The 23,234-nt window shown below is 27.9% G+C and overlaps 2 protein-coding genes across 3 annotated transcripts in view; one reads left to right on the forward strand and one right to left on the reverse strand.

Moving 5' to 3' along the window:
* Positions 1-20,951, forward strand: part of LOC105368714 (TWiK family of potassium channels protein 18) — a 69,305-nt gene extending 48,354 nt beyond the window's left edge. The window contains exons 3-5 of one of the 2 annotated variants that reach the window (XM_011507795.1): positions 18,381-18,592; positions 19,046-19,331; positions 20,669-20,951. In XM_011507795.1, the coding sequence (XP_011506097.1) occupies positions 18,381-18,592; positions 19,046-19,331; positions 20,669-20,949 (779 nt within the window). In that variant the 3' untranslated portion in view covers positions 20,950-20,951. The remainder of the gene's footprint in view (positions 1-18,380; positions 18,593-19,045; positions 19,332-20,668) is intronic. The other variant, XM_011507796.1, reaches the window with a different exon arrangement.
* Positions 14,489-15,015, reverse strand: LOC105368713 (uncharacterized). Its single transcript, XM_011507793.1, has 2 exons — positions 14,662-15,015; positions 14,489-14,560 (listed from the first exon to the last, which is right to left on the reverse strand). The coding sequence occupies exons 1-2, from the start codon at positions 14,996-14,998 to the stop codon at positions 14,544-14,546; spliced, it is 354 nt and encodes a 117-aa protein (XP_011506095.1). The 5' UTR covers positions 14,999-15,015; the 3' UTR covers positions 14,489-14,543.
* Positions 20,952-23,234: the final 2,283 nt, after the last annotated feature.

Consider the following 23,234-nt stretch of genomic DNA (forward strand, 5'->3'; position numbering starts at 1 on the left):
AACTATATTAAAATTATATCAGAATATTATTAATATTACTAAAGTATTATTCAGAACTAAAATGAATAATTCAATTTAAAATAAGTATTTTAGGAAATATTAATTTTTTTTTCTGATTCTACACTGACGACAAATGGAGGTATTGGTTAATTCAATTTCTAGTAACATTAAAAAAACTCTTTTTAAAAGAAATTAAGTAATCACGCCTATTATCAAGTTATTGATGATATGGCAAACTTATACTTCAAATTAGATGCACTTTACACTAGGATGAACCAACATTATTATTAGTAATATCGATACGTGACTCCCACAGCAGCAACTACTTCTGACAGAGAGTAATGTTCCTTTGGGAAATAAATATAAGCACCTCTTTAGGGGCAAAATGATTGAGTTACCTGCCAAACAACTCAATTACGAAAATTAAAGTAAAGACTTTTTTTAATCTTAATCAGATTTTAGGTGATGCACAAACATTAAATTTGTTTACTATTATCGGCGTTCTTAAATTTTTATAAAAAATCACATTATTAAAAAATCACATTATTAATATAAGAATGTATGACAATGGCAAAGTGAAAAAAAAATCATTTCTTCCATTTCCTGATGATTATACATTGAATTAAAAAGAAAAATTAGTAAAATTTATTAAAAAGAAAACTGTTTGTTACATGCATACCCACCTTTGTATATACACACATACATATGTACACGCACGCGCGCGCACGCACACGCACACGCGCACACAGACAGTGTGTCTACATAAAGTATATCTTTAGGAAAACAATGACTAAAAAAATAATAAAATAATTTTAAAAGTTGTATAATAATTATGTTTCATAAAATCGTTAAAAAAGCATAAATAACTTTGAGTATTTATATTAAATATATTAAGGAAATACAAATAGAATATAAAACTTATTAATATTTTCAAATTTTGCAAATCCAATTTAAAACATTTAAATATGCATATAATTCTTTAAGCAATATTATAGATTGATAGATTAACAATAGAATTAGCATTCTAAAGCATGAATTCACTTATGCATATTAGCTACATTACAAGTACTAGAACAATAATGCATTTATAAGATAAGAATCATTTACAGCTATAATAATTGAATAGAATATCATTTTTGCACTGTATTGCTACGGTCGATAAAATATCATCATACCATCATATACATATCATCTCTAAGAAGAATAATCACTCGGATGATATTATGTTTAAATATCCTTTTGTTTAATCTATTAAGTATTATCTTCTTATTCTTATTGTTTAATACTTAATCGCGTCAATCTCAATTCGCTTTATTTTTTAATAATATTTCTATCCTATCAAAAGATAAATCTTAATATCTAAATAAATGCATTTCTAACTCCCATCCTCCACTCAGCTTTCTCGCTGTTTGTCCTTCACTCTTGCCTAGTCTTCTTCGTTGCCTTCAATTCTTGTGTCTTTTTGTCCTTTCTGTTAGACTCTCTTGGCCAATTTGACACAGACGATTGAGCATTAGCCGATGGCAATGGGCCAGTACATAAAAGCGAATCGATGGATTATCCAGTGGAATTTTCGTTACTGTTTATACATAGACCGATCTACTTTGTTGTTCTTTTTAATAGTCCCTTTTCTATACAAATTCTATTCTGATTTTCTTTAGTTTGTTATCGTTCGAGCGTTAGTGAATTCTCTTTTTGGCTTATTTTGCTGTACTCATCCAGACGGTCATTAAAATGGCTTTGTGCAATTACTTAAGTATAATCTTATTCATAGTTTATCTAATACTATTAGAATATATATAATGCATGATGCAACATAAAAATCAATCGTTATATATATATATATATATATATATATATATATAACACATTGCATACTGCTTGCAAACATTTAAGAATATTAAAAATTTATTTGCAAAACAATACTAATGCAATAGCAGATCCATTTATAATGTATTGCATAAGAAATTGAGTGGTTAAAATTATTTATAAATGATGAGCATTAAAATAGTTGAAATATTCTATACACTTTATGTATTTTTTAATAGCAATTTTTACTATGACTTTTTCACAAAATAATTTATTAGTCGACAGAATCGCTGCTGATTGAATAATCGATGATCGTTGAATCGAAAATAATGTTAAGTAAGAAAGATGTTATTTTTTTTATTTATAATAAATAAAATTAATTATATATAATATGATATATATATATATATATAATAAATTTTATTGTCATCTTATCCTCTTTACACAAAATACAAATTTCTAAAGATCTAAAGAATTTGAAATTGTGAAAAGCATTGACATTTTTCAACATCTTACTTTGAGCAATAGAATTGCTTTTTTCTTCATTAAATGAGCAATTTTCCGTACATGCCTTCACATTAATTTAACGTAGCTAGAAATTTCGAGCTTAAGTTTAAGTTCAACGAAGTGGTAAAAATAAAATAAAGAGACAAATAGAGCCAGAATAAAGTGGAGATAAAAGAAATATACGAAGAATAGAGGTAAAAGTACCTGTTGAAATTGAATAATTAAAAAGTAGGAACTCTAGGTTTTTCAACGTAATATCTATAATCAATAACAATCATATTTTATACATATTTAGGAGTTTTACTAAAGTTTCAAGATGATAATGAACTAATTACAATAACTTTGGCTTAGTGAACTTTCTCGATACTTTAATGCTCCTTCTATGTTATCGTATTTCAATAATTTAACAAATTTATATCCTCATTTAGAACGACACTTTAAAACTTTAATTATAATTTTATTTTATTAGTCACTCATTTTGCATTTAAAGTCGTTTTTTTCTGAAAATATCTCTTTGCAATTAAAAGATACACTCTATTGCATACTGTTAAAGCCTACCATTTATAAGAAGTTATCTGTCAATACAATAAAATTTTATTAGTATTTGACTATATTAGTATTGACTTTTGAACTTTTATATTTAGAGTTTTATTATGTTTGCTTAATGAAACTAAATTTTATTTTGCGAAACCGATTTTTATTTAGATTTCAATTTAAATAATAATGCCCAGAAAATTTGAGTAGAACAAAATTATAAGCATAAGCTTCATTGCTAAACAAAGAGTCAATCTATTTATTGATAGGAATAATGATAAAACTAGACATTTCGCAGTATGTCTGTGCATATGTGATAATTTATATATAATAATATATTCAAAGTATAGATATTCAATTTTTATCGATTTATGTATCAACATTATATACACATTCTCATTATTATAAAGTTGCAGTTTTCTGAATAAACTTTCTTATGTTGTTGATATCTTCATAAATTTTACACCTCTCATATAATATGCAGCAATAATACTTTTATTAAAGAAACATACTTAAAAATATATTAGGTTTAAAAGTTATATGGATCGTCTTGCGATACAATTTTCTCTTCTTGCTCTAATTGCTTCAATATTTTATATAATAATTTTAATGCTGATTTTAAAATTAAATTCTATTATTCCTTAACCAAACACGTAATTTTCGCAATATCACAGCCTTGTAAAATATTAAAATATTAATGGATTGTAATATGATTGATTTTCTTTCACATTACTATACTTCATATCACGTAAGTTAAATTTGATTAAAACAATTAAGTGTGAACCAGGTAGTAATATCAGACCATGAAATCTGTCTTTTTAAACCCATTTTTAAACATTATATATATTTAAGAGTTTGGAAAACTGACACACACATATATATATACATACATATGTATTTATATTTACATGTAAAGAATTATATGATTTTATGTACTTACACAGAGAATACAAAAAAACGAAGAATAATGAAAAATAGAAAATTTATGCTTAATTTAATTTAAAAAAAAATTGATTTTCAAAGTTCAGAATGTATGAATGATTTTATAAAAACGTACATTTTTATTAATTAATAAAATAACGTGAGATGATGTAAAATATCTTTCAAATGCATCCCTGTCAATTTGATAAATCGTTTGAACGAAACTATACTTTTTCGACTGCTCAATATAGAATTTAAAAGATTTTAATATAAATTAAATTGTGTTGTACTCATAAAGAGTTGGCTTTAAAAAAATAATAATAAGCAAAAATTTTTTATCTCTCTTATTGTTTTAATAAAGAAGTATTTTCTTAAGTTTATAAGTCTTACTCCGAAATTAAGTATATAAGATTACTTAAATATGTATAATAAGAAAATTTCCAGAGTGCAAAATGAAGCTAATAGAATGTGAAAATACAAATAAAATAATGTGTAATATTCGAATTCAAATACAAACGGTATAATATTAATAAAATTGAAATAATAGAACTGGGGAAATAAAAGGACTAGAAGAAATTGAGAAAATTATTTTTCATCCCTATATAAGAGTCCAGCAATGGTTTCATACTTCATATACGATATTGAAGAATTCGTTTCTTTCTCTTTAATATTTCTCAAAACATCGAGCTATTTCGTAAATCTCATTGATTCAATAGCGAAATTTTGCAGCAACTGCCTGCATTTCCTCTTTCATTTGCGCTGCATTACCCAGTCAAAAGCCCATTTAAAAATGCTGTCGCCGCGTTTTCTCGATAAATTTTGCAACGTAATTCTCCTTAATTCCCGTCTGTCGATACCCTTTTCTTCAATATATATCCGCACTTGCTACAGATAGATAAGTTGGTTCTCTTTATTGCACTTCCCATACGATTTCCCATAAGAGAATATGGAAAAGAAAGAGTTTATATCCAGAATTATAGTTATGGAAGTGCAAGGGTAACGAAAGTTATTGTCATTAACCCATCGATCCACCATTGCCATTATCTGTTTTCAAATCCTCATTACAAACAACTCATTATAAATTATCCAATTTCAGAGTACATTAAATGAATTAATGGCAAATTAATTAGGAAAATTAGATCGAATAGTCAGTTAACTTTAATATTTTATTACCGTTATAGCCTCTTTATTCTAAATATATAGAAATATAAGTGAATAAACATAACACTCGTGCATTTTAGATATTATAGAATTTATATTAAAAATCATTGATGAATTTAATCTTATAATATTTTTTAAATAAATAAAATATATATTTAATATACATTTCAAATGGAAAAATAATAAACAACATCGTTTATCCTATAATTTGACCATATAAATAATTGAAAGATTGTCATTAGGAATCGCAAATATCTAAAAGCTTATAAAACTAAATTCAGAATGTATTTGTATGTATAATAAAATGTTGAATGACTTGCTTATCAATTATTAGTTTCTATAATCGCAATTTTCCCTTCTTCTCAGTTTTTGTCATTGGAATTGTAAAATTAACTCTCGAGATATACTTTATAAGGAGACATTTTCTGAATCCTTAAAGATAAAAGGAGGGCGGAGAAGAAGAGAAAGTTAGAAAAGGCATGTTGCCTCCAAAATTCAAATCCGGTGTTTGTGCATTTCTCTCACACATCCCCACCCACTCTTTCTCTCTCTCTCTCTCTCTCTCTCTCTTCTCTATCTATCTATCTATCTATCTATCTATATATCTATCTATCTCTCTCTCTCATCATCCTGCCCTTCCTTCTGCAAGCTCGAATTTTCCTGCTGCATATCAATCATTCTATTTACTTTTGATTTTGTGTGTTGATGATATCAATATCTCTAGAAATATTACTTTAGACGATTATAAATGTTTCCCACTAGTTGAGAATTCTATATCTTCTTTTACTCTGTATTTTATCGCTATTATTCAGGTGATGTAACTTCAAAAGCATGTTTGTACTTATTGAAATATTTATTTATTTGAGCTGTAGAACTGAATCAAATTGAAATTGAAATGCATATGCCAAGAGAATGGAGTAATAAATAAATTAGGATTATTGTTTGACAATAATAGAATGGGAAAAATCAATCAAGCAGAAGAGCAATAAACTGCTAAAAAGTTTTTCAAAAATAATAGCAAAACGGCATACAAAGATAGTAAAATAAAATATCCAAGAGACTGATGTTTATCTTAAAAATAATATATGCATTTATATGTAGCCAACTATATGATATACCGTTCATCTTCGCAATGTTATTGCAAGATTTCAGAGTAAGGTAGCGACGTCTATGCAAATTATTTTAGACTTTAATTAAATACTGCCGCTTTACTATGACACGTGCACAGAGCGTATTGCTGTCGCATACTATATCGTACTGTAAATACGAAACACTCTAATAGTCATCACTGCCTTACGAACATTGAAAATGTATTTTGTGTGTCCATCTCTCTTTCACTTGTATCGATTCTCCCCCCCCCCCAAATCCCCCAATCATCCTATTCTATCACACCGACGTCACACTACTCACGCCCAATTACTTCTAATTTCGATCAATCGCTCCACATGTCTCGTGAATATTATCAAAATACTGATTGCGCGATTGAGACGATTTTCTTTTATATTAGATATTGAGACGTTTTACTTGTAATTCATAAACCAAATGAAAATCATTCGAGCATATAAAAACCGTTATACACGCAACTTGTTTGATTTCTTTAGAATTAAAAATTAAGTGTGGATATAAAACAAAAATGAATTATAAACTTAATTCTAAAAAGTATTTTTTAAATTTTATCAATCTGAAATTTTAATACTCTTCGTTAATCAATTGATGCTGAATAATTAATATAATAATTTAAGAAAAAGACCTCTCTCAAATACAAATTAAATTTATGCAACTTAGATTATATAATTTTTATAAACGTTTTTATATTTTTTATGAACGTATTTTGTATTTTTTATAAACGTTTTTATATTTTTTATGAATGTATTTTGTATTTTTTATAAACGTTTTTATATTTTTTATGAATGTATTTTATATAAACTTAGATTATAGATTTTATATAAACGTCTTCCACACACATAATAATGAAATCTTCTTTGTGCATACGTTTGTTTACTCGCAAATTATTAATTATTATTTATATTCTTCTTTACTTATTAAGTCACAGTAAAATGTCACGGATCCGCATACCCAATGATAAAAACTGAATGTACCATCCTCTCACAAACTTTTGCAAATATTTTTATTATTGCGCCGCCTAACCGATTATTCCTACACATTTCTACACCAACAAAATCAAGGCCAGTGAGTTCGTCCTAACCTTATTAATTTTTATGAGTTGTGCCAGCATTGAACGACAAGACGATGCTCGCAACCACACTGGCTTAGAACTCTCGTGGCTCAGAACTTAAATTCCTCGGATCTAACTTACTTGCGATTAATCTTGAACAACTGCAAACGACCTTGGCCTTGCTAATCGTGGCAACGCAAACTACAACTCGGTGATCTTTTGCCTAAGCAATCGAGATCCGATTCTACTCAACATTGTAACCTTAAGCATCATCGTCTTATTTATTTATTTATATTTATTTATTTATACTTACTCTTTCTTATGGAGACCTTACGTGGTGTATCCGTAGTGGAAAGAACTTGCTTCATTAGCAAACTGATCATTGGAAGATATTTATTTCGGCGCATTCTGTTTCTATATTGAATATATTTACACTTGTAACTGTTTAATATACGTGTAAGTATAACAATATTTAGGAATAGGAAAATAAATGTATTAATCGTCCAACTAAATGAATAATGAATTTATTAAATTACAACATATATGTAAAGAAATAACTTTTAAATCGCAATTTAGGCGGACGATGTAATGGCCGCTCGCAAGATCAAACAAAACAAAACACTTTAATAATTTGCAATTTTATCATATATTTAAAATAAATTAATGGAATTACTAAATTGATATACTTTTGTCTTGCACTTGCTTTACAATCTCCCATACTTTCTCGCCCGTTTTTCTTGTTAATTACTTCTTGATTAATACCTTTCGTCAGCTCATGTTTTCTATCTTAGTGCCGGTCAGCAACTAATTTTCTTTTCTCACCATCCACTGCTTCATATCTTTCACGAGTAAGCTACTACTTATCCACCCTTCATCCCCCCCCTCCTGACACGCTTTTTCCACACCATTTCCTCAATGTGCTGTTTGTGCACACGGCATACATAACGCGGTACTTTCGCTAACGAGAGTATAAAATCTTATTACAATATTTGATGATTATTTCAATTAATACAATATAAAAACATTGAAATGAAAGGAACAAGTTTCAAGTAGAACGATGCAATGTATTCAAACTACGAATAAGAAAAACAACAAAGAGAAGAGCGAAAGAAAAATACGAAAAACTTCTTTCATTTTCCAAAGTATTTGGAACGTGCAAAATTAAATGTATCTTAATACTCACTTGTGCTATATATTTTCTCAAACATTATCTATTTGAATATTATTATCTATTTTCTAATATGATTTTTTTTTTTTTTTTAAATAATAGCCACATTATGAATTTATAAATACAATATATTGCTAAACGTATAAAATTTAATTGAACTTAATTTCGCATCCAATATTATATTTTTCAATTCATTCAATAGCCTATTTAATGATATAAATAAATTTTTACATAGAATTTTAATTTTCTGGTTTATTTTTTGTGTTTCCTTTCGCCACTATTTTATTCATAATCTTTTCATTTCTATGGTTCTTCACTCACTGTGTATTGATTCAATATTTATATAATGTTTCATTTTAAAATAGTACTTTCAATCGTCATACTATATTTTATCACGTATTATTGTTTCATTTTCAGATTTCTATTTCAATCGAGCTATCACTCACGATATTGCAAATTTCAAACTACTGCAACTAAGCTTCGTTCCTGACTCTCTCTCTCTCTCTCTCTCTCTCTCTCTCTCTCTCTCGCTTTCCCTCTCACTCTCCTCTCTCTCTCTCTCCTCTCTCTCTTTCTCTCTCACTCACTCTCACTCACTCTCACTCTCCTCTCTCTCTCTCTCTCTCTCTCGCTACCTCACACTCTCTTTTTCTCTCTCTTCTAATCTCTCGATCGTTCTCTGTCTTTCGTAAATCTTTCATCACTCCGTTGCGTATCAAACATACAGAACGTTTTATTAGACAAAAATATTTATAAATAGATTAAATCTTTTAGATTAATTCAGTTTAGAAAAAAAATATTTCAGTGAAAATATTGAAATTTATCTTACATAAATAATTTAATTATAATAAAAACATTATTATTTTTTTATATGTACAACTTCATTGTACAATTAAAAATACATAATAATAGAATAATTACTCCAATTCTTTTATAAATAATAATATAAAAACTACACAAATTTTAATACTCTCTTCCAAAATTCAATTACATATAACTAAATTAAAATTATTGTATTTCATTCTGTTTATTTCAACTATAAAACAATTTATATCAAGTATATTTATAAAAGACAACTCAAAATTTTATTACTTTATTTCTATACTGCTTTCTTTTTTCAATCGATTTCCTCTCATTATAATAAGTCTCATCAATTGATAAAGATTGATTCTAGTTTTCGATAATAGTAATTTCATTAATCTCATGTTTTCAAAAATTATTATACTAATTATATAATTTAAATGAAGCCACTATAACGAAATTCCATGCATTAAATATTCTTATGTATATTCAAAAATATTACATTCATATTTGGATAATAACAATATGCATAATAATATAATTTGAAATATCACAAACTAAGCATTTGTTGTGTTTAAATATATAAAAAAAATTTCTTAAATATAGAAAATACTTATATGAATTTATAGAAATACATAATATTTGTTTATTTAAAATATAATTAATATACAAATTTAGGAAAAACCAAGTTATATATGCATAAGCGTGTATTATGAATTGAATGTGTAAAAACGGATTTATTTCAATAGTATTCAAGAATGTGGAAAGAAGTTTATTTATCCTATTGTAGAAACATAATAAAATTATTATTAAGATACTTTTGCTTCTTCAATATTTTCTATATATAATATATATTATTTTATATTATATATAAATTAAATGTTAGAAATGTAAAGTCACTTAATAATAATCATTATCATGTTACAATGATGTATTTACATATACTTATATTCATATATACAAATCAAATGTCTAAATACAAAATATAAATTTAAAAATTATATTGAATATAATTTATTTTGAAATAAAAGATAAGATTTTCTTAAATTTGAAGAAGTTATTTAAGAGGATAGAAAATATTTTTTACTATTTTATAAACTTAAAAGAAAATAAAATGAAAGTACATGGTATATAATTTGTAAAAAAAGTTTTGAAAAAATTTATACTAGAATTTTTTATCAATACATTGTTATTTTCTATAATTATATAACATTACTGCTGATGTTTTTTTTTAACTTTCAAAACAATTTCAATTTGTAAATTATTTAAAAATATGTATTATACAATAATATAATGTATAATATAGAAAAACAAAAAACTTTTTCATATTATTTATCATTGAATTAATAACTCTTGAATTAGTATTAAATTGAGGATGAAAATCGGTTCGTAATAGTTTCAATAATAATAATAATAATAATAATAATTGTATTTATAACGTGTATATATAATAATAATTTGTTTTTCATTTCAATTCTACTTCAAGAAAACTCAAATTAAATATTTGAAAAGCTGTTATAATTGTTGTAATACCATTATTCTTAAATTAACTTAATGAGTTTTTTAATAATAAATGTGTTTATTGATACCATCATTTTATATTGATTCACAGGCTCTTTTTCATCAATTTCTACTAATTATCGAAACCTATTGAATGAAAGTATTAACATATTTTAATGAATTCCTATAAAATTATAATATGTATTCTATTATTAAAAATATTCAAATTTATTCGATTATAACTAACTACTAATATTAATTAATTTTCTTAAACAACGAATTCGTTCGTGCAACTTCTTCCTGTTATACAAAAGAATGAATAAATATTCATAAACATATTAACATTTAAAACATATGTTATAATAAAAAAAACATTATTGTTGATCTAGTTTCGCGTTTGTATATTTTTAGTAGTAGATCAAATTTTCTGCTCCTAGTCCATCTAATTGAATGTATGGTATTATACTTTTTATATTATCTTTTGTTATTTGATCCGTTTCTTCTAGTTTCATTAATGTTTCTAAGAGATACTGAACAAATTTTCCTTTTGTTTTATGTGTAAATAGATTGATCTTACTATTTTGAATTACTAACGGTGTTTTTTCAATAAACTGAAGAATTTTTACATATTTAATTTTGTTAGGCATAAGGAGCTCATGAAAGTAAATTACTTGATTTAATATTTCATTAATGACAACGTTCGCTTCTATTCCAGCTGTGTTCTTTTGACGTATAATTATATCTGGAACTGCATTTAATTGTTTTAGTACATATAAATATTTATTAATTGCTTTAATTTCTATAATCTTTAAGCTATATTTTTTCCGCTGAACGATGTTTGCAAGAATCTTCATCAGTTTTTTAGGTTTGATATTTTTCATTTCTGCAGAACTCTCTATTACATTTTTATCTAAAAGTATTTCTTCTATAATATCCCCAATTGTTTTAGAATTTAAATTGCGTGAATCTACGACATTTAATTTTGGATCATTCTTTTGTATTACATAGTCTTCTCTATCTTCCGATGGAACGTTATCAACGTTTTTCTTATTGCGTTTGTTTATCAACTTATCGCGTATATTAATACCATTATTATTATTTCTCCCTTTCTGAACATTTTTGTGATGTGTGCTTATATCACTAAAATCATTTTCTACTTCCATACTATCAACTATTTTCTGTTTACTTCTATTTTTGGGTATATTAGGCTTATTATTTTGATTAATTTTATTTTTTGGAACATTTTCATCAATTTCTTCATTTTCGAACTCAATATTATTAGCTATTTTGTTTTTACCAATATTTTTAGACTTACCAGCTGTATTAATATTATTCAGATTATTCTGATTTTTCGATTTCTGAATATTATCGTGGAATATACTTGCATCACTAAAATCATTTTCTACTTCGAAATTATCAAGGATTTTCGTTTTACCTCTTGTTTTTGGCTTACCACGTGTATTAATACTATTCTGATTATTTTTATTTTTCTGATTATTGTTAACTGTACCTATATCATTCAAATCATCCTCTGGCTCAACAATTTTCTTTTTACCTTTATTTTTTAACCTATCACGTATATTAATATTATCATTATCATTTTCGTTGTTCTGGACATCCTTGTCAGTTGTATCAACATCATCAAAATCATCTGCTGGCTTATCATTATCAGAAATTTTCTTTTTACCTTTATTTTTTAACTTATCACGCATATTCATTTTATTATTACTATTGTCGTTATTCTGAACGTTATTGCCAAGTGTATTATTATCACCAAAATCATCTTCTGCCTCATCATTATCAGCAATTTTCTTTTTACCTTTATTTTATAATTTATCACGCATATTCATATAATTATTACTATTGTCGTTATTCTGAACGTTATTGCCAAGTGTATTATTATCACCAAAATCATCTTCTGCCTCATCATTATCAGCAATTTTCTTTTTACCTTTATTTTTTAATTTATCACGCATATTCATATAATTATTACTATTGTCATTTTTCTGAACGTTATTGCCAAGTTTATTATTATCATCAAAATCATCTTCTGGCTTATCATTATCAGCAACTTTCTTTTTACCTTTATTTTTTAACTTATCACGCATATTCATATTATTATTACTATTGTCGTTATTCTGAACGTTATTGCCAAGTGTATTATTATCATCAAAATCATCTTCTGCCTCATCATTATCAGCAATTTTCTTTTTACCTTTATTTTTTAACTTATCACGCATATTCATATTATTATTACTATTGTAGTTATTCTGAACGTTATTGCCAAGTGTATTATTATCACCAAAATCATCTTCTGCCTCATCATTATCAGCAATTTTCTTTTTACCTTTATTTTTTAATTTATCACGCATATTCATATAATTATTACTATTGTCATTTTTCTGAACGTTATTGCCAAGTTTATTATTATCATCAAAATCATCTTCTGCCTCATCATTATCAGCAATTTTCTTTTTATCTTTATTTTTTAATTTATCACGCATATTCATATAATTATTACTATTGTCATTTTTCTGAACGTTATTGCCAAGTTTATTATTATCATCAAAATCATCTTCTGCCTCATCATTATCAGCAATTTTCTTTTTATCTTTATTTTTTAATTTATCACGCATATTCATATAATTATTACTATTGTCATTTTTCTGAACGTTATTGCCAAGTTTATTATTATCATCAAAATCATCTTCTGCCTCATCATTATCAGCAATTTTCTTTTTTTTTAACTTATCACGAAAATTCATATTATTATTACTATTGTCGTTTTTCTGAATGTTATTGCCAAGTGTATTATTATCATCAAAATCCCCTTCTGGCTCATCCTTATCAGGAATTTTCTTTTTATCTTTATTTTTTAATTTATCACGCATATTCGTATAATTATTACTATTGTCGTTTTTCTGAATGTTATTGCCAAGTGTATTATTATCATCAAAATCATCTGCTCGCTCATCCTTATTAGGAATTTTCTTTTTATCTTTATTTTTTAATTTATCACGCATATTCGTATAATTATTACTATTGTCGTTATTCTGAACGTTATTGCCAAGTGTATTATTATCATCAAAATCCCCTTCTGGCTCATCCTTATCAGGAATTTTCTTTTTACCTTTCTTTTATAATTTATCACGAAAATTCATATTATTATTACTATTGTCGTTATTCTGAACGTTATTGCCAAGTGTATTATTATCATCAAAATCCCCTTCTGGCTCATCCTTATCAGGAATTTTCTTTTTACCTTTCTTTTATAATTTATCACGAAAATTCATATTATTATTACTATTGTCGTTATTCTGAACGTTATTGCCAAGTGTATTATTATCATCAAAATCCCCTTCTGGCTCATCCTTATCAGGAATTTTCTTTTTACCTTTCTTTTATAATTTATCACGAAAATTCATATTATTATTACTATTGTCGTTATTCTGAACGTTATTGCCAAGTGTATTATTATCATCAAAATCCCCTTCTGGCTCATCCTTATCAGGAATTTTCTTTTTACCTTTCTTTTATAATTTATCACGAAAATTCATATTATTATTACTATTGTCGTTATTCTGAACGTTATTGCCAAGTGTATTATTATCATCAAAATCCCCTTCTGGCTCATCCTTATCAGGAATTTTCTTTTTACCTTTCTTTTATAATTTATCACGAAAATTCATATTATTATTACTATTGTCGTTATTCTGAACGTTATTGCCAAGTGTATTATTATCATCAAAATCCCCTTCTGGCTCATCCTTATCAGGAATTTTCTTTTTACCTTTCTTTTATAATTTATCACGAAAATTCATATTATTATTACTATTGTCGTTATTCTGAACGTTATTGCCAAGTGTATTATTATCATCAAAATCATCTTCTGGCTCATCATTATCAGCAATTTTCTTTTTACCTTTATTTTTTGACTTACCTTTATTATTGCCAATGATTTTTTGGTTACCTTTCGTTTTTACCTTATCACGTATATAATTATTATTATTGTCATTGTTTTCAATATTATTATCAGTATTCATATCATTAAAATCTTGCTTAGGTTTAAAAGTGTTAACATTACCTTTACCATTACTATTCGGATATCTATTCTTGTTGTTCACTGGATATTCTGTTTCTAATTGATCATTAGATTGATCTTCCTGTAATAGTTGTGTTAATTGTGTTGGTATAGATGATCGAGTTCTGTTCATTGAATTCTGTAGACACTGTAAAGGTGCATAACAAACTGTTTTTTCAGCATTAACAGATTCTGTTATGATTGATATAAATTCATCATTATTGGTAATTATTTTATTTATAATTAGATCTACGTCTACAATTTTAGATCCTTGGTATGAAATCCATGGTAATAAATCTACAATGTGTAGTTGTTTTGATATGAATTTTGAAAAAATCATTGTTCTCTTTCTGAATATTAAACTTGATATTAGCATGGGAAGAAGTTTTGTACCTTCAGCATACTTTTTAATATTCATAATACTCTTTTGAAGTTGCGTTAAAGTACTTAGTAATAAATCCCATGAATTGTCATATGTATATCTACTAAAAGCTAAATTAATAAGTTTCGTATCGAAATCTGAATTTTCAATAAACGTTATCAAACGATTCTTAACGTCAATTGTATATGAATCATACTCCGGATAAGTTATTGTATCAAGTAAGAAAACAAGAGTTGACTTATCAGTTTCATCTAATTCTGGTAAAATCAAATTGCCTGGTGATTTCCTGATTGGCTGTAAATGACTTAAAATATATATAAGAGCATTGATAACATTATGATTTTGTTTCTGTACTTGTAAAATATTAATTATCATTTTTCTTAACAAACGATATGGATTCATATCAGATACTTTTTTCTTGCACTTATTCCATTGAGGAATCTTATTTTGTATACCTAACTTATATATGAACAAAATATTTTCCTCGAGTACTGGATCCAGTGGACTAATTGGCATATTCATTAAAATATTTACAAAAATCATCTGTGATAAAGGTATCTCGTCTTCAATCACTTTACTGATAACATAGGTAAATGCAGAACCCAATACAGTATTAATCATTTTAGTTTCTGGAGAAATGCTCTTTTTTTCTACGTCAAGAATACCATTTTTGCTAAAAATAGTATTTATCACTTTGATATCAATTTGATAAAAAGAATTAAAAATGAATTCCGGTGGATTGTATGTTGATATTATAGCTTCAACATTTAATGTGGCATAATGCAATTCCCGTATTAAAAAGTGAGCGGAACATTTCATATATTTTGGAAGATTCACAGATACTATCTTTAATACCGTTTCCATTTCACAGTTCTTTCCCTTTTCTGCTTCTTGTGGTAAGTAACTTTTTACCGGAGGCAATAAATCAAAGAAATACACACGCTTTTCTCGCACAACTGTGTATATTAGATTCAGTGCCGTGTATTGTTCTTCAGTAAGTGTATTATTATCAGAAATTTGTAATAAATAACTAATTGCGCGAATCACATTTTCCCGAAATTGAACCGATAGTCGAATATTCTCGACCACATCTTTTATATATTTTATTGCCATATTTGGCTCTCTATTATTGCGATATTTATTGTCGGAATCATTATCAAAATCGATACGTGTGCTTATCAAAGGAACCGACGCTATTTTAGTCGTATTTCGATTTTCTTCAGTATTGCCGTTATTATTGGAGTTATTTTTATTATCATTACTGGCATCTTCATCCTCATCTATTTTCTGTTTTTCTGAATTATTAATTGCCTTTCTTCTACCTGGCGTTATATTATTTTGTACAGAATAGTCATCATCCTTTAAAAAAAAATTATTTATTAAATTAAAAAATACAAAAATTAATCTAATGAATTACGTATTTACATATCTATCTTGTAATTCGGCAAATGGCAATATAAGTATTAATGTTAAAATACAAACTAAACCACAACTAGTTACTGATTTAGAAAACATAGCTTTTACTCATAAATATACATTCAAATACAATATAGAACTGAAGAGTTCTAATCAAAATTCTGCCTTTTTATTCGATAGCTATAACATAGAGCGCAATATATTATTACCGAGGTAAGAATAGCAAAGAAGTTATCAAGAAGGAAGCATAAAATTTTATAGTTAATTCTTCATTTCAATGTGCCAATACAGACATTTAATCGTATTAAAAACTGAGATTTATTTAATTTTGCGATATATAACTCGTGGAATCGTTTAAACGAATAATAGTATCTGACCAGTAATAAATCTAAAAATTTTGACGGAAAAGAGAATAATAGTAATTTGAATAAGATCTATTATTTACTATTTTATGTTCTATTGATACTTTGTCAAACGATGATACTTTGTCAAACTCTGATATTAATTATATCGTCAACTACGAGTTATAACAGATAAGTAAATATTCCCATTCGTAATGAAAACACTTGCTCGGTTATCCCCAAACATCATTCTTTTGCGATAGTTGCAAAGTTGCAATGACAATAGATTATAGAAAAAGAAATTGAAACATAAATAAGATAGAATGTCGGATAACTCTCTTCCAAATATAAATATAAATATCTAAATATCTAAATATCTAAATATCTAAATATCTAAATATCTAAATATCTAAATATCTAAATATCTAAATATCTAAATATCTAAATATCTAAATATCTAAATATCTAAATATCTAAATATCTAAATATCTAAATATCTAAATATCTAAATATCTAAATATCTAAATATCTAAATATCTAAATATCTAAATATCTAAATATCTAAATATCTAAATATCTAAATATCTAAATATCTAAATATCTAAATATCTAAATATCTAAATATCTAAATATCTAAATATCTAAATATCTAAATATCTAAATATCTAAATATCTAAATATCTAAATATCTAAATATCTAAATATCTAAATATCTAAATATCTAAATATCTAAATATCTAAATATCTAAATATCTAAATATCTAAATATCTAAATATCTAAATATCTAAATATCTAAATATCTAAATATCTAAATATCTAAATATCTAAATATCTAAATATCTAAATATCTAAATATCTAAATATCTAAATATCTAAATATCTAAATATCTAAATATCTAAATATCTAAATATCTAAATATAAATATAAATATCTACTTGTATAAAACGTAAAATAATTATAAAACTAATGTCGTTATTTATAAATTTTTAATATATAAAATTTATAATATATAACGATACTCGATTTATCGTTATTACAAGGAACTTAAAAACTGAAGAATCGCCGTATATCTATTTATTTTGGCTATTCAAACGCAATGAAAAAGTGAATCTCGATTCAATGGCAAATAAACTATCTAAATCTTTCAATCATCCGTTATTGTAGTTTCGATATTCGGGCCATGAAGTATATTTAATGCGTTTTTTATTATTTTTATTTAATTATTTTATTTATTTATTTTTTTTTTTTTCATTTATGATAGTATATGAAAATAGCATTAAATCTGTAATGAATGCACATTTTAATACACCGACAATCTAATTTCGTTTATACGAATTGTAAAAATTTCGTCCATTTAATAAACGCCATAATGCCTGTGCTGCTTTGTGTGCGTGTATCGACAAAATGCTGCGTGTATACGCGAGCAACATACACGCGCTTGCGTTTCATCATTCGAGATATGTCATTCTCGTGTGTACACGCAAGCTCGGAGCCACGCGCATTTAATATCTAATATAAATGGCGATGCTATTCATAGGCTAAGATAATCTCATATATGTGCGTTTGATATTGTTTTAATAGGTTATGGTAGTATTGCGCCACGCTCGACACTGGGCAAGGTAGTGACGATGGGCTACGCATTCGTGGGAATCCCTCTAACGCTTATCTACCTATCGAGCGCCGGCGGACTCTTGTCAAGATGCGCCCGGGGAGTCTTCACGAGGACTCTTTGCTGCTGCCTTTGCTCCAATTGTGGCTACTGCTGCTACGACGAGAGGCGGATGCAGGTGAGCGTATGTGTTGCATTTTCCTTTGACTTAATACTCCACCTGATGAGCTAACGATTATCCTCGTAGCTTAAGTTTAAGCGGCATACATTAAATTCGCATGACTCATTGGCCTCGGCGATCAGCCGTAAGAAGCTCATCTTCATTACCTTTAACGCGATGGCTTGAAATCATTGTAAAAGCCTCGGCGATATCCGAGAGGCGAATTAATTCATCTTATTCGGTCATGTTCGAGCGTGGCGAAAGGCGTTAACGACTTGGTACTTCCATATCGTGTTCATAAATATCCGTGAAATTTCACGCGCGCAATATTCATGGCGCAATGAAGCCGTATGTGTTAATATGATTTCAAGGTAGATTAACTTACGCGTGAAAATTATACAGGTGGATTACACTTACTTCTACTGATAATGCTTGGACAATTAATGCTCACGAGCTGTCCGCCCGAAATAATTTTAGGAAAAGGAAAGGCGCATGAAGAAGAGGCGGCAACAGGAGGAGCTTGCCCAGCAACAGCAGCAGCTGCAATTGCAGGAGCCATTCTATGTGAGGGCGAACGCCTCGGCGTATTCGAATTCGATCGAGATCAAGGCTAGTCCTAAGGACGAAGTGTCAAGCCTCAGCTCCGGCGATCGACCGAACGTCACGATACTCGCACCGATTAGCATCTGTCTCGGTGCCATGTTCTGCTATATTATTGCCGGGGCGTTCACCCTTCACAAACTCGAAGACTGGACTTTTACAGGTTCTTTGTTAAAGCTTTTAAAGACACTATTTATCAATTGTCGGTGTTTATTTAAATGGTCGTTGAAGCGAAACTTAAATTGGCCTTACGATTGCCTGCTCGCTCACTAGACTAAAGCGAGCGAATTAAAGCTAATGTTAAGTCACGCGTATTAAACGTCTCATTTTAAAACAGTAAAGTAAGGCGATTATACTTTATAAATATGCGGTGCGAAAAAGCTGATTAGTACTCTGGAACTCATTGATTATTTCCGAGCGGCATAAACAATATATGGCAAACGATGTGTAGAACATGCATTAGAGTATTAATGGTATGATTCATCGCGTAGTGATAATAACTTCTGTGTCCTATAAATAGGTATAGTGAAATGAATGAAATTTACACTGCTTGTTGTCTTTCGCCAGATTAGACTAATTAAAAAAAACTTACCTGTCTTAAATATAATTCTATATTATAGAGCAATAGCTTTTGGCGAAACTTTTCTGCTTTATTTTTCTCTCTTTTTTAATGATATTAAAAACTTTATCTCGGTAATGAATTTCTTTTATCAACGTCATAAAAATTTTGACGTACTATAAATACGCCACTATAAATATTCACGTATCGATATCCTTTGTATACTCGATCATTAAATAATAAATATTGGCGAGACATGGCCAACGAGAATATTGTTATTTGTCTTTAATAATGTCTAATATTTGTATTCTTACGCATTAATTAATATTCAGCTTAATATAATGAAAATTTCACTAGTCAACAATATCGTTAAACATTGTATATAAGATATAGACGATGTGATATAAAATCGTGAAATCTATTTCTTTTAGACAATTGTATTCTATCACTAATTAACCATAACCATTTATAGATAATTTCGCTAATTTATAGATAATTTATAGAAATTAACCCTTCTTCAGGGTTATGCCTGATTAATTCGAAGCTTAAAACAATATATCATCATTGCACAGACGTTCTATATGGTAAAACCAAATTTTTCTTTACCATCACAATCGGCAAGAGGTGCATTTACAATAAGTATTTCGCCCGAAATAACCCTCAAAAAGAGTTTGCCACCATCAGTCTAAGACAATAAAGCAATTCCAAAACAATTGTCTTCAATACATATAGAATGAACAAAAAAAAAAAAAAAAAAAAAAAAAAAAAAAAGAAAAAAGAAAGGGAAAAAAAAGAAAGAAAAAAAAACACCGATCCCAAAGGCAATCGTAATTATTCATTCGTAATTAAAGCATAAAGCAACGAGTCCAATAGCTAATACTTCACGTCACGGAGTAGGCAAAGTACCGAAAGCTAAATTAATGACATTACCCGCTTTTCAGATGCCAGCTACTTTTGCTTCATGAGCCTCAGTACGATCGGCTTTGGTAATATGGTGCCGGGCTCGTATCCGAGCTACAACACCCTCGAGGCGCGCAACGTCACGGTTTGGTTCTGCTCGTGCTACATAATGTCGGGCATGGCTCTAACGGCCATGTGCTTCAATATCCTGCACGACGAGATCGTGCACAGGCTGTCGCATCAGTCGGAGAAGCAGGAGCCGGCGAAGACGAGCTCGAACGTCGACGAGCTGTCCGGCGAGCCCTTCGCTATGACCTCGTGACAATTTCCGAGCAGCAACCTCTGCCAGCGCAACATCGCCGAGGAGAGCCTCTGCATGGGCGAGCCACCCGCGAGCATTTTCACACACGAGAACGAGATTAACATACTCAAGGATTCCTACAATCAGGTGGACGTGACACGCGACTGTAAGCCCATCCTTAAGCTCGAGGATCACTTGAGGCCGGTGCCGCCGCCGGCTGTCTATACGCTTCCGGAACTCGACGAGGACATCGACGAGGAGAACACGGAAATGTGAATTAACTGCGAATTTAATCTTCGATGGAAATCATCCCGCATTCATTAGCCCTTTTTCTTTTTTTTTCTTTTTTTACATATATATTTTTTTCTCCATCTAGAATTACGCGTTTATGAGATAGATTAGGGTTATGTATTGTCGATAATGAATTATAATGAACAATAATTAAAGTCTAACGCTTGTTTCTAAACATTGTAAGACAGTCAAGACTTTGTTAGTTCTTTGGCACTTAATGGCAATACTTGATTTATTATTGTATTCGCATTCTCGCGTCTAGTATTGCGAAAGACTTTTGTAATCTGCGAGAATAGACGATATTCGTTATTACGATTTCAATGATTGCGCACCTGTTCAATTTCTTCAAAATATAAGACTAATAGCATTTTTAACGATAAAATTTTCACTCTGTTAAAATAATACTCGATTGTTCTGTACAAACAAACGCATAGGTAATAATATTTTTGTGTACGTAAAGTTTCTAAGTTTTACTCACGTAACATCTTATATTTTATATAATGAACTATTTAAGTGATAATATTAATTTACGTTTTAAACAAACGTAGCGCACATTAATCCTATACCCGGCAATGCGTACTTTCAATAACTGGAAATATAATATTGACTCTAGATTAATAATAGTCGAGGGATTCTTGATTTTCTTTTTCTATTTTTTTTAAATAAAATAATTGTATGTGATATCAGGAGTGCATCACGATCATTTCATAATCTTTTTCCTTATTTCGTCGAAATTTCACACTATCTCTAAGAATAAGATGAAATGAATTCCAATGAAGAAATGTGAATATTATTATATTAAAAATTCTTGAAATATAATGAAAGTAGTGTGTCAAATTTTATTTACTCTATACTCTTCGTTAAAAACGAAATAAAAACAATGTTCAATGAAGTATACTCACTCTAATATAAAGATAAAAGAAATAATTGAAATTGCTGGTCATTAAACTTTTATAAGAATTTGAGATTATGAGAAATTTTCATTGACTCGGTTCACGAAGGTAAAGAAAATGAAAAAAATGAAAAACTCCATCTACTGATCTATTTGTTTTGACCTCTACGTGTCTTTGCTCTCATTTTCTATTGCCCTCTCTCGGGAAATATGAAGGGATCCCACGCGCCTCTAAGGGACGAAGATTTCGGACCAAACTCATAGTCACTATCTCAATTCCGACGCACTTCAAAAATTTTATCTGCCAATTTTATTTAGAAAATTCCAATGAAAGAACATGCCATGGGAATTGTTTTTCTTCATAAACCTCTGAGTATGTCCACCACTCTAACTCATTTGCTCTCCCACGGTTTCTTCCCCCCCCCCCTCCCCCATCTATCTATCCATTTATATATCTCCTTCTTAAATACACTTCCATTTGATTTCTCTTTTATATTGCAACATATTTATCTTTGATGAATCATAAATTTTCATTACAATACAATCTATTGCATAATTCATAAACAATTAACCTTTTTTTATTTCCACTAATTAGAGTGAGCATACACCAATCAAAGAGCTGAAAATAACAAAATCTAAAAGCTTTTCAATTACACTCTTATATTGGTAAGAATACTGTAATTTATTGTATTGATTAAAATTAATAAATTCGTTGAATTAACTTATTCGAGCTTATTATATATTATTTTATTTTGTTTATGTTTGTGGTTGTGTTTATGTTTACTTAATTTTATTATGAAAATTTCATATAATGGAATAATTATTTTACAACTATTTTGGAAATTCTTAAGAAAATATGTTGAAATTTAATTTTGTTTAATTGCTTTTATTCAATTTATTGAATATATACGGAGTATAGAATTAAAAATATAAAATCAAATATAAAATCAAACTTTAAATATTTATAAATTAATGCTTAACCGTGTAAATTCTATTTTTAAATTAATAATTCTTCGTTATGACAAAATAGTTTTCATCGATATCCGAAAATAATAAATACTTGATGATTTATATTTTTAATAAAAATAAGCTGTAAATAAAATACTGTCTTACTTTTATCATT

This window comes from Ceratosolen solmsi, unplaced genomic scaffold, assembly GCF_000503995.2.
Source record: "Ceratosolen solmsi marchali unplaced genomic scaffold, CerSol_1.0 scaffold1, whole genome shotgun sequence".
Lineage (NCBI taxonomy): Eukaryota > Metazoa > Arthropoda > Insecta > Hymenoptera > Agaonidae > Ceratosolen > Ceratosolen solmsi.

Excerpts from the sequence above, each read along its gene's own strand:
- LOC105368713 (XM_011507793.1), bottom strand. The coding sequence starts at position 14,998 with ATGATTTTTTCAAAATTCATATCAAAACAACTACACATTGTAGATTTA.